General features: G+C 39.9%; 1 protein-coding gene across 3 annotated transcripts in view; it reads right to left on the bottom strand.

Annotated features, from left to right (window-relative positions):
* Tasp1 (taspase 1) overlaps nucleotides 1-11401 on the bottom strand; it is a 232291-nt gene that overhangs the window by 43874 nt on the left and 177016 nt on the right. For all 3 annotated transcript variants that reach the window (XR_003843524.1, XM_029537039.1, XM_029537038.1), the window contains exon 12: nucleotides 5553-5663. Coding sequence is in view for 2 of the 3 variants with exons in the window: in XM_029537039.1 (XP_029392899.1) it covers nucleotides 5553-5663 (111 nt within the window). In the remaining variant the exon portion in view is untranslated. The remainder of the gene's footprint in view (nucleotides 1-5552; nucleotides 5664-11401) is intronic.

An 11401-nucleotide genomic window follows, 5' to 3' on the forward strand; every position in this document is an offset into this window, starting at 1 on the left:
CACAGAATCCCACTTACACTAAGCTGAGAAGATAACCCTCTGTCTCTCCAGGGCTCACACTGCTTTCTTCAAGACTAAAAAGGATGCTAACTTTATTAAAAATTAAGGGATGTGAGTCAAACAATTCAAGCCCCAAAGACATTTTGACTCTCTTCCTGTTCACTTCTTTTATCACACTTGAAACTGCTGGCACTAGATCCTGATGATCTCTACGAAACAGAAAACCACTCAGTAAAGCTAAGTTTATTGAGACGTGATTTTATCCACTCAACAATTCCTTTTGTTTCAGGATTTATCTCATGTGACAGTGGCACCTATTACCCTTTATACAGACCAAAATTGGTGATACAGTTTGCAAAATTGCTTTCTGAGTTTTAGAAGAGTTTTACCACAAGTACATAACTGGCAGAATTTGACTTAGAAAATCTTCATATTTTTAGATGGAAAACAAATCCTAACAATAAATTTTATGGCTGTAGTTCTTATAAAAGAGAAAAATTATGACAAAAGACAACTATTTCTAGTTTTAAAAGGACGTTAGTGAAATTTAAAAATAGAAATATTCTATTATAAACAGAGTAGATCAAATATATTTCCGAAAACACAAATCAGAGAGTGTTATTGCTAATGCTACTATTAGTTGCTAAAATGTTTAAATATTATATCTGCCTATTTGCTGAACAACCCAGCTACTTTAACTGTGTGTTTCCTCCTATCTTTTTTTTCTTTTTATTATTATTATTATTATTATTATTATTATTATTATTATTATTATTTTGTTTCCTCCTATCTTAAGCAAGAATTAAAATGCCAATCCATTTTCAAGACAGTAGTAGAGAGAGGACACCTCTAAAGCACAGCTCGGGGACAAAGGAAATGAGCTTCCCAGGACCCTTGTGGAAATCAAAGTTTCATTCCACTTTTCAGTAACACCAGACAAATATTCACAGGGCCAGTCTCCCTCTCCTGTCCTAGAAAGGAATTTACAGTTAGCTTCATGATCATGTGGACCTTGTAGAAGTATCTTGTCTTAGGTGCTCACAGAGGCCAAGGCCATGTAATGAAGTAATATTGGTGTCCCAGAAGGAAGCTCCTTTGAACATATACATTTATACGCATACCAATGTTTTAAAAATGTTCTCTGGAACATTTTACAGTAAAATGAATGTTCTAGGAAGCATCAAATCAATGTGATATTTTTTATGTTCAAACTACGTGTTTTGGTAACAGGAGAAGTAACAACACAACACAACAAAAAGTACTCAATAAAGAACTCTGCGTGTTCTCAAATTGGAGAGGCAGAGGGAAGTTCTCACTGCAACTGCAGAACAGTCTGATAGCATTAAGCTGAAAATGATAAAGGAAATCATTGTTCTTTCAGTTAGCTATGAAACAGAGCAAAGAAATTCTCATAAAAGTTCAAAAATCAAACACTACCAAACAACATACCATTTGGATACATAAAAATATGAAAAGGGTTTAAGGAAAACCCAAAGGTAACCATGAAATAAAAGCTCAGGGAATAAAGGCTGTAAGATCAGAGAGGCCCACATGGGGTTTTCAAAGATATGGGTAATGGGCAATTTCTTGGGCTGGGCGTCAGGTCCACAGGTGTTCACTTTATTATTACCCTTTATAACTCACAAACTTAGTATGTCCTTCTTTAAAACATATATGAAACACTACACTGTAAAAGATGAAAACCACAAGAGGTGGATAAAGGGGTAGCTAGAGAAATGGAAGCACATCATACTCAAAACTTAATTATCAGCAACATAAACACATTATCAGGTAGAAAGAACCTGAGTTATTCTCTAAGTAAAGTGGGATTAACTTAATGGCAAAGTAACAATCACCATGTGTGCTCATGAGATGATCAGGTTCTGGGAGATGTGGGTCTACACTCTTGTCTAACATGAAAGACTCCAACAGCACCTTGAGCCAAAGGTGACTGCCAAATAAAGAAGCTTTTTACTCCGCAGCCCTTACACATCTATTCTGAATTGCTTATAATTTTCCTCAACTCTATGGAGACCATTTTACAGTGGCCTGTTGCTCCTATCGACCACTTAAGAAAGAAAATCTTCAACTTCATAGGCTCTAATCGAGACATGGTGTACAGGATACAAAGAAGGAAATGCTCTCCATAGCAGGATTAGTTATTTATGGAAGATATTTGCATATATCCTAATTACCTCTATCACAAGCTTAAATTAGCAGCACCTCGCTGTTTCCATTAGGGGTCTTGTGTGCCTGTGTTTGCACATTTAAAATATTATTTCATTTTAATGTGTATGTGTATTTTACCTACATGTGTGTCTGTGTACCATCTGCATGTCTGGTGTCCTGAGAAGCCAGAAGAGGATGGAGTCACCATGTAGATGCTAATTGTCTCTGGAAAAGTAGACAGTGCTTTAGCCTGAGGAGCCATCTTGCCAGCCCCCATTTGCACATTTCTTAACCATACAATTCCAGCAGCCTCCAGACAGCACTTCTTTAAGGCCTGGAAAACATGCCATTATACTGCAGCAGGTAAAAATATATTGGCTTTCTCCCCCCCTCTAACAACATATAGAAAATTAATTCTTTTCAGCTGTTTCATCCAGGGACAAAAATTTTGCTTTGTGTTAAATATGCAGTTTGTAGGCTGGGCTTTGCCAGCATCTCTTGATCTGGGGGAGTGGGACATGACAGGCAAGTGTTAGAAACATGTTCAGGGCCACACTGTCCCTACATAAGAGTGGTACAGAAGCTGTCTTCTGGGAGACATTTAAACCATCTCTAAATCTTATTCCTGGACACACAATAAGCCAAATTTTCAACCTGTGTTGTCTGCATTTCAGAACATAGGAGGATACTTTATGTGACATTTCATTTTTCTGGAAGAATAGTCAACTCAAACTAAAGAAATGGCTTGGTGGGTAAAGTTCCCCAAAATCCACATAGAAGCTAGATGCAGTAGGACATGTCTATAATGTCAATCCTCAAATTGGGGATTGGAGAAAGACACACAAGAAGCCATCAGATGCCCACGGGGCAGAAGCCTGGAGGATGAAGCAGTGTGAAGAACAAGAGAGGCCTGGCACAGGAGGAGGAAGGCAATGACACCTTAGGCTGTTTTCCAATCCCCACATATGCACATCTCCAAACATATCCACATATGTATGTACACATGTACACACATGTACACACCACACACACACACACACACACACACACACACACACACACACGGGTAGGGAAGGAGAAGAAGAGGAAGAGAAAGACAGTTCTGCTTCTGCTAAGATAATATGAAAACTATACTTAGCACTTAAATTAATTTCTCTAAAAAATAATGGGAGCCTATTATGGAGATGGGAACAAATTTCAATGACAGAGTACCTACTACCAGTTGCTTACAGTATGTGGACTGCTTTTCAGAACTAAGGAGTTTCTAATGCATAGAGAGATGGATCAGAGCCCTAGTCCCTTTCTAGTTCTCAAATACCTGTGATTATCCTGTCAAGTAACTGGATTTGGAAGGGAGAAAAGAATTTCCAGCCTAGAAAGAGAGGCAAGCACTTTACTACTGACCAGAAGTTTCCTGTGAAGTGTCACAAGGATGTTGATTGCAAGGAACTAGCAGAGCACAAGAAAGGAGTCAATCCCTTGGAGGAACCTCTTCCAGAGAATTCTCATTTGAGTAAGACCTTAAAAATAGGTTACCAGCCAGGCATGGTGGCGCACACCTTTAATCCCGACACTTGGGAGGCAGAGGCAGGTGGATTTCTGAGTTTAAGGTCAGCCTGGTCTACAGAGTGAGTTCCAGGACAGCCAGGGCTATACAGAGAAACCCTGTCTTGAAAAACTAAAAAAAAAAAAAAAAAAGATAGGTTACCAGGACAGGGCATTTTCAAGAAAAAAGGCAATAGAGAGAGCAAATTACTGGGGAAAAAAGGATGTTTGCTTGGGAATGCTATTGGAAAGACAAGGACTTGGAATACTGGAGATGAGTATAGGGAATGAAGGGGAAGTTGAAAACAACACTAGAGCTTGTTCTGGGTCAGTTAAGAGAGTGGGTGGGAACTCTTCCTATTAGGTTAGGTAATTGGCACCCTGTGGCTTCAAAAGTAATGTGTGTGTGTGTGTGTGTGTGTGTGTGTGTGTGTGTGTGTGTACCTCAACAAAAAGGTAAAAAGTAATCAGAAGCAGGTGGTGTATAGGTGTGTGACATACGCAGAACCTAAAAAGGTTAATTCCATAGTGGCTCAAATGCTTCCTGGGTCTGGGGAGAGTAGCATAGTTGGGGCATAGGGACATGTGTTGCAATCAGATGGCAGCAATATGTTCTGTTGCCCAGCAGAGTGGAACTCTCTCTGTAGACCAGAGAACTGGCCTTGAACTCAGAGATCAGACTGCCTCTGACTTCTGCTATATATTTAATCTATTATCTAGTTATAATCTATTATATATTAATTATATTTAATCTATTATATATTTAAAAGTAGCTGCAAGACAGTATTTTAGAGGTTCTGTGAAAAGAATAATAAGCTTAAGTGACAGATATGCTAACTAGCCAGATTTGATCATTATACAATGCACAGATAAATTGAAATATCACATTGTACACTGTTCATATATATAATTATATGTCAATCAAAAGTAATAGGCAGACATGGTAGAATACACTTGTAATTCCAATAGTGGAGAAACTGAGATACAAGAATAGAAAATTTGAAGCCAGCTGGGTTTAAAAAAAAAAGTAATAATATAAATAGTAGAGAACATGGAAATAATGTTATGAGATACATATTCTGGTCTTCTTGCAGTACATTTAGAAAGATATTCAACCTTCAGTTTAAACATGCAGTGTTATACAGAAAATCCTGATTATAATCTAGAGGTGGGAATTTTCTATGAGATGATAGAAAAGGGATGCCTGAACTGGAAAAGGCTGGGGGAGGGGAGTCATAGAAAGGGAGAAAGTGGTTAAAGACCACAGTTGTCATGCTGGGTGGTGGAGGCGCACCAATTTAATTTCAGCACTCAGGAGGCTAACCAGGGAGCCTGCACGGGACTGACCTAGGCCCTCTACACAGATGATACAGATATGTGGCTTGGTCTTCTTGTGGAACTCCTAACATTGGGAACAGGGCTTTCTCTGACTGTTGCCTGCCTTTGGGACCCCTTCTTCCTCCTGGGCTGCCCTGTGTGGCCTTAATAGGAGAGGATGTGCCAATTCTTACTGCAACTTGATAGACCAGGGCTGGCTGATATACAGGTGAGACCTTCCCTTTTCTGAGGAGAAAAGAAAGAGTATCTATAGAGTGGGGGAAGGGGAGAAACGGGGAGGAGAGGAGGGAGGAAAAACTGTAGTTGGTATATAAAATGAATTAAGTAATTAATTTTAAAAATATGCTTCAAACAGTCTTAAAAATAAACAGTGACTTTTTATAAATGTACCTACAGAAAATCAAGAGTGGGAACTGGGATAGTGTCAGTTCGATATCACCAGTACAAACCACCGACTTAAGGAATCAGCTTCTCATGGCTCTTCCCAGATGCTCACTTACCCAGCAGTGTCTGGTTATCCTGGGAGGAGTCAGCCTCTGAAGAACATCTGCATGACCGGAGAACGATCACTCCGCCAAGCACACCATCTTCACAGGCAAGGAAAGGTGAACCTGGGCAGAAAAGGCTGGGAGTCACCTTTCAGTGAATTCTCTTTTTTCACTTTCAATTTCCATTTGATTACTAGAACAAAAATGTGGCATGAATAAAAACTTGAAAGATGCCCAACTTCTGACAACCACTGTTGGTACCTCACATACACGGGATGGCAAAGGCAGTCTTGTGCCTGAACAGGAGCCATTTGGCAAAGGCAGGGCTAGATCCTGCCAAGATGACATGAGATGGGGAGAGCATGTGCAGCGCTGTGTTTGGAATGGAGCTGGAAACACCACCAGATTAAAAGACCAAAACAACTACACACAGAAGAATGTTCAGCATCACCCTTTGATCAAGTCTCAGGGATCCGGCACAAGCCTCTCCCTGCTGCCAGAGGCATCCCACCAAAGGCTTTGATTTACTACCTTAAATTCAATTTTAAACAATAAGCCACAAAGTTTATTATGAACATTTAAAAATGCTCATGATGGTTACACAAATAAGGGTGAAGCTGAACTTGTATTCTGCGAGTCTGGTGGTTAGAAATAGCCCAACCTCCTTGAGATCTCACAGACTGAGCCATTGTGAACATTTCAAGAGCATTACATTTTAAAGCCCCTCATTTTTCTTCCCCAAGGACATCTTCTTGAACATCTGGCATAGTGACTGAGCACGTGGAGAACAAATGCAAAATTAAACCAACAACTATCAAAGAAAGTAGTAAAAATAAAACCAACCAAATTGGATTTAGGGAAACTTCTGGTTAAATTTAGTAGATTAAATACATGTATTTATCTCCACACCCTCCTGAAATCCCAGAAAATGTTAGATGGAAAAAGGGGGCCGGGTGAGGTATGAGGGGGGGGGGTGAAGATGACCCAAGATGTTTAAGAAAGAAAAACGACAGCAGATACTTGGGGAAAGACAGACAGACATGCAGCTATTCCCCTTGGAGACCTAGCGTGCTGGCTAGTGTTTATGTCAAGTTAACACAAGTTAGGGTTGTCTAGGAAGAAGGAATAGTCTTTTTTTTTTTTTAAAAAAAAAGCATCCACAGTACTAGCTTGTAGGCAGATCTGTAGGGCAAGTTCTTGACTGATGATTGATGTGAGAGGGCCCAGCTCACTGGGGTGGTACTACCCCTAAACAGTGGTCCTAAGTATTATAAGAAAGCAGGCTGAGCAAGGAATCAGCACTCCTCCATGACCACTGCATTAGCTCCTGCTTCCAGGTTCCTTCAATGATGGACCGAGATGTGGAACTATAAGCTGACAGAACACCTTGCCTTGGGGCTGGAGAGGTGGCTCAGCAGTTAAAAGCACTAGCTATTCTTCCTCGCAGTCCTGAGTTCAACTCCTACGCATGTGGTTACATGGTGGCTCACAACCATCTGTAATGGGATCTGATGCCTTCTTCTGATGTGTCTGAAGAGAGCAACATGTACTCATAAATAAGATAAGTTTGGGGGAAAAAAAGATGTTTCTTCCCTAACTAGCTGTGGTCATGGTGTTTTATCATAGCAATAGGAAGACTAGCTAGACACCCATGAAAGCTAAACCTCAAGTTTCCAGGGAGTAGAGAGAACTTGTAGCAGAAGGAACTTTCAAAGAAACAAAACAAAACAATATCAACAAACAAACAAAAAAAACCACAAAAACTACTGCTAAGAAAAACATTTTAAGCATTTTAAGTGGTTGCTTTACAAAGTATGAAAAGAAGGATGGGAGAGGAGAGGAGAGGAGAAAACAGGTGGCAGGAACTATAATGAAGTTCCTGTAAAGCCAATGACCCTCATTTTCTCAGCCTTCTACAGAAAGCTTAGTCTCCCCTAGGTAGGGTTACTATTGCTGTGACCATGACCAAACCAACTTGGGGAGGAAAGAATTTATTTGGTTTATGCTTCCGTATCACTGTTCATTACTGAAGGAAGTCAGGACAGGAACTTAAACAGGGCAGAAACAAGCAGGCAAGAACTAATGCAGATGGGGCTTCCTACTCTTGGCTTGTTCAGCCTTCTTACAGAAGGTAGGAACATCAGCCCAGGAGTGGCTACCCCTAGGCCTTCCTCTACAGATCCCCTCCAGAAGATGGACAGCCCAATCTTCTAGAGGCGTTTTCTTTATTGTGGTTCCCTCCTCTCAAATGACTCCAGCTATATTAATTTGACATAAAACTGGCCAGCATACTTGCCAATCCCTGATCTAGGGTCCAGAATTCATGATAGAGAGAAGTGGTACATCTCTAACCACGCAGAGACTGGCTAACCAATCTTCTTCCTCTTTCTTCCAGGAAACTATCATGCTCAAAAGGGGAAACCTATTCGAGGGACACACAAATCAAAACAAAACAAAAAAAAATCCAAACTTGTCCCTGCTCTAAAATGAAGCCAAAGAAGGGCAGGGGAGAGGGCAAAGGGGTGGGGTGGGGGTCCCATAAACCACCCCCTCGCCCACATCTCAGTATTAGTCACTTATCTTCTAGCTGGAACAGAACACCTGGCCAAAGCTGCTTAAGAAAGGAGTTTATTTTGCCTGTGAGTTCAAGTCTTCTAGTTACATTGCTATCAGGGCAATAAAACATAATTCCAAATTAAAATCTGCTTTTACCTGTCACCTAATTTCTTTTCTACCTAACTGCTATACTCTATATTAAGTCAGGAAGTCTTTGGCTATGTGTGATGTACATAATTTCCCCAAATGTATTAACTATTTTGACTTTGCTTATGATTCTTCATTTTGGGCTTACTTGCTTTTGATGCTTATGTAGCTGATTTGCCAACCTTTCTTGTTGAAGGCTTCTGTGCTACAAATTTCACAAGAAAACCTTCTCTAGTGGAAAATTATAAAAATATTTTGTTCATGTTTTCTACTAGTACTTTTACAATTACAGACTTTAATTTTAAGACTTAAAACTTCTGGAATTAATTTTGGGATAAAGATTACAGTGGAGATCTTGTGGTAGACTATTCTCTTAAAGTGGTGAGCCAATTTGAATAATGAAACTTTGTTGAAAAAGTCATTCCATGTCTAGTGACTTTAAAATGTACTTTTTGTACAGACTTAAATTTTATACTTAAAATATAAATATTTTATATCAATTTTTCCTATGTATTTGAACCCAAAAATTGTTAAAATAATGAAGACTACTCTCATATAAAAGTGAATGAACTTACCTACACTCTTGTATAGTATCTTACTTGACTAGGCCAATTTCCTCTCATTATTCATTATTGGAAATAATCTTCTTGGCTCTCATGAGGTTTTTAAAATAACACTCCTTAATGGTCTTGCCTTCTATTCTTATTGAAAATTTTAACTGAACATAATTTAATAAAGTTTTTTTAGATATTTTTTCTTACAAGTCAAATATGTTTATAAAATTTCCCTTGATACATGCTTGATACCTCTACTCTTAAGCTTTTGTTCAAATACATGCAAAAGCAGAATGTCCTGATATATAAACTTACTACAATTTTTTCTCAGTTCTTAACCTTTCCAACTACCCTTTCTTGGTTTTTTGTTTGTTTGTTTGTTTGGTTGGTTGGGTTTTTTTTGAGACAAGGTTTCTCTGTGTAGCCCTGGCTGTCCTGGAACTCACTCTATAGACCAGGCTGGCCTCGAACTTAGAAATCCGCCTGCCGCTGCCTCCCAAGTGCTGGGATTAAAGGCGTGTGCCACCACTGCTCGGCCAACTACCCTTTCTTATTTACCACCATCCATATTTCTAAAAACAAACAAAAAAAATCATGCTGAGGGCTGGTGAGATGGCTCAGTAGGTGAGAGCACCCGATTGCTCTTCCAAAGGTCCAGAGCTCAAATCCCAGCAACCACATGGTGGCTCATAACCATCCGTAACAAGATCTGGTGCCCTCTTCTGGAGTGTCTGAAGACATGAAGACAGCTACAGTGTACTTACATATAATAAATAAATAAATCTTAAAAAAAAAATCATGCTGAGTGACTTCAGCACACAAAACAGAACAAAACTCAAAACAACAAAATAAAAGCCATTACACTTTGTTGTTGGAGGTATTTTGTTTTTTGTTTTGTTTTGTTTCTGGTGAGCACTTCACATTTTACTTTTAAAAGACATCACAGTCTCTTGACTCTGCCCCTTTTTTTCACGTTTATCTTTTTTTAATAACATTTTTATAACAGTGAATTTCAATCAAGCCCCGTTCCCTCCTCTCCTCCCAGTTCCACCCTTACAAATTCCTCCCTGTTTTGCTCTCTTACCTTCTCCTTAGAGAAGAGGAACCCCTCTTGGGTTCCTGCCACACACTGGGAAATCTTGTCCCAGCAGGACTATGTACATGTGAGGAAACAGCCAACCAATAACTAGCCCAACCTGAGACCAGAGGAAAGAGCCAATCCCTGACACTATTAATAGTACTTGACTATGCTTGCAGGCAGAAAACACGACTGTCTCCTGAGAGCCTTCATCCAGCAGTGGATGGAAACAGATGTAGAGATCCACATCAGGCGAGTTCGGGGTATCTGGTGAAAGAATAGGGGGATAGAAGTGGACAAGCCAGAGGAGTCAAGGACACCACAAAAGACCTACAGAGTCAACTAAACTGGGACTATAAGGGCTCAGAAAGACTAGGCCAAAACACCAGGGAGGATGATGGAGGTGGACCTAGGCCCCTACACATCTGTAGCAAATATGCGGCTTGGTCTTCATGTGGGTCCCCTAACATCAGATTGAGGGCTGTCTCAGTCTCTACTCCCTGGCATTGGGTCCCCTTACCCCTACTTGAACTGTCTAGTTGGACCTTAGTAGAAGAAGATGTGGCTTATATTTTTAAGAGAAGCCGGATGTCACATTGTCTATGAATATGAGTAAAACCCTCTGAACTGGAAAACTTTTGATTTAACTTAGTCAGAAGTACATGGAAGACTTTACTGATTCAGTATTTAAAATATGCAAAGCATTTTAAAATAATTCTGAAGGAACAGAGGCTTTGCTTATTATACTCAAGTTCCCATGAGTATGCTAACCCTTCTGTCCTTTACAATATAATTCAGGATGTTGCCCAGAACTCAAGGGTTTATGAGCAGTGTCTTTCGCTTCAGAACATACTTGGTGTGTGTGTGTGTTTATTTTTTGATATGGACCTGGAAAAGAAAATCGAAATGATCAAATAATGCAGATAAACACCTGGAAGAGACTCGACCAATCTCTGCTTAGAGGTCGTAAATGGCATTAGGCTATTAAGAGCACTCACACCTTGCGGGGCTGTTGCTGTATGTTTTCCATTTTTTGAGTTGTTTCCTATGCACTCATTTGCCCAGAGAACAAACTCTACTAACTTTCACTCTGTTTATTACACACAATCCCATTACATTGAAGGATACTTATTGACTGCTCAATTATGTTTGGAGATAGTGAAAATTTCAAACAGACACACAGCAGAGTACCCAGTGGTTAGAACATTGTAGGTTCTCAACATCTGCTACAGGATCCCAGAGAATTACTGAAAGGCCGATCAGACTCAGGCATGGAAGCAACATGTCCCTGGTATAAACAGTCTAAGAGACAACGAACTCTGAACACAGAGGAGAGTTTTGTCATATCAAGAAGTTCAGAACTAATTCACCAAAATAAGGAAGAGAGGTCAGGTGTGGAGTGCAAGGGAACAGTGATGCTGAAAGTTCTCAGCGTTAGGAAGTAAGAGAAATGCACGCATGTGCAAACACAAGCACACACACACGCACACACACACACGCACACACACACAGACACACACACACAC

This window comes from Mus pahari, chromosome 3, assembly GCF_900095145.1.
Source record: "Mus pahari chromosome 3, PAHARI_EIJ_v1.1, whole genome shotgun sequence".
Classification (NCBI taxonomy): Eukaryota; Metazoa; Chordata; class Mammalia; order Rodentia; family Muridae; genus Mus; species Mus pahari.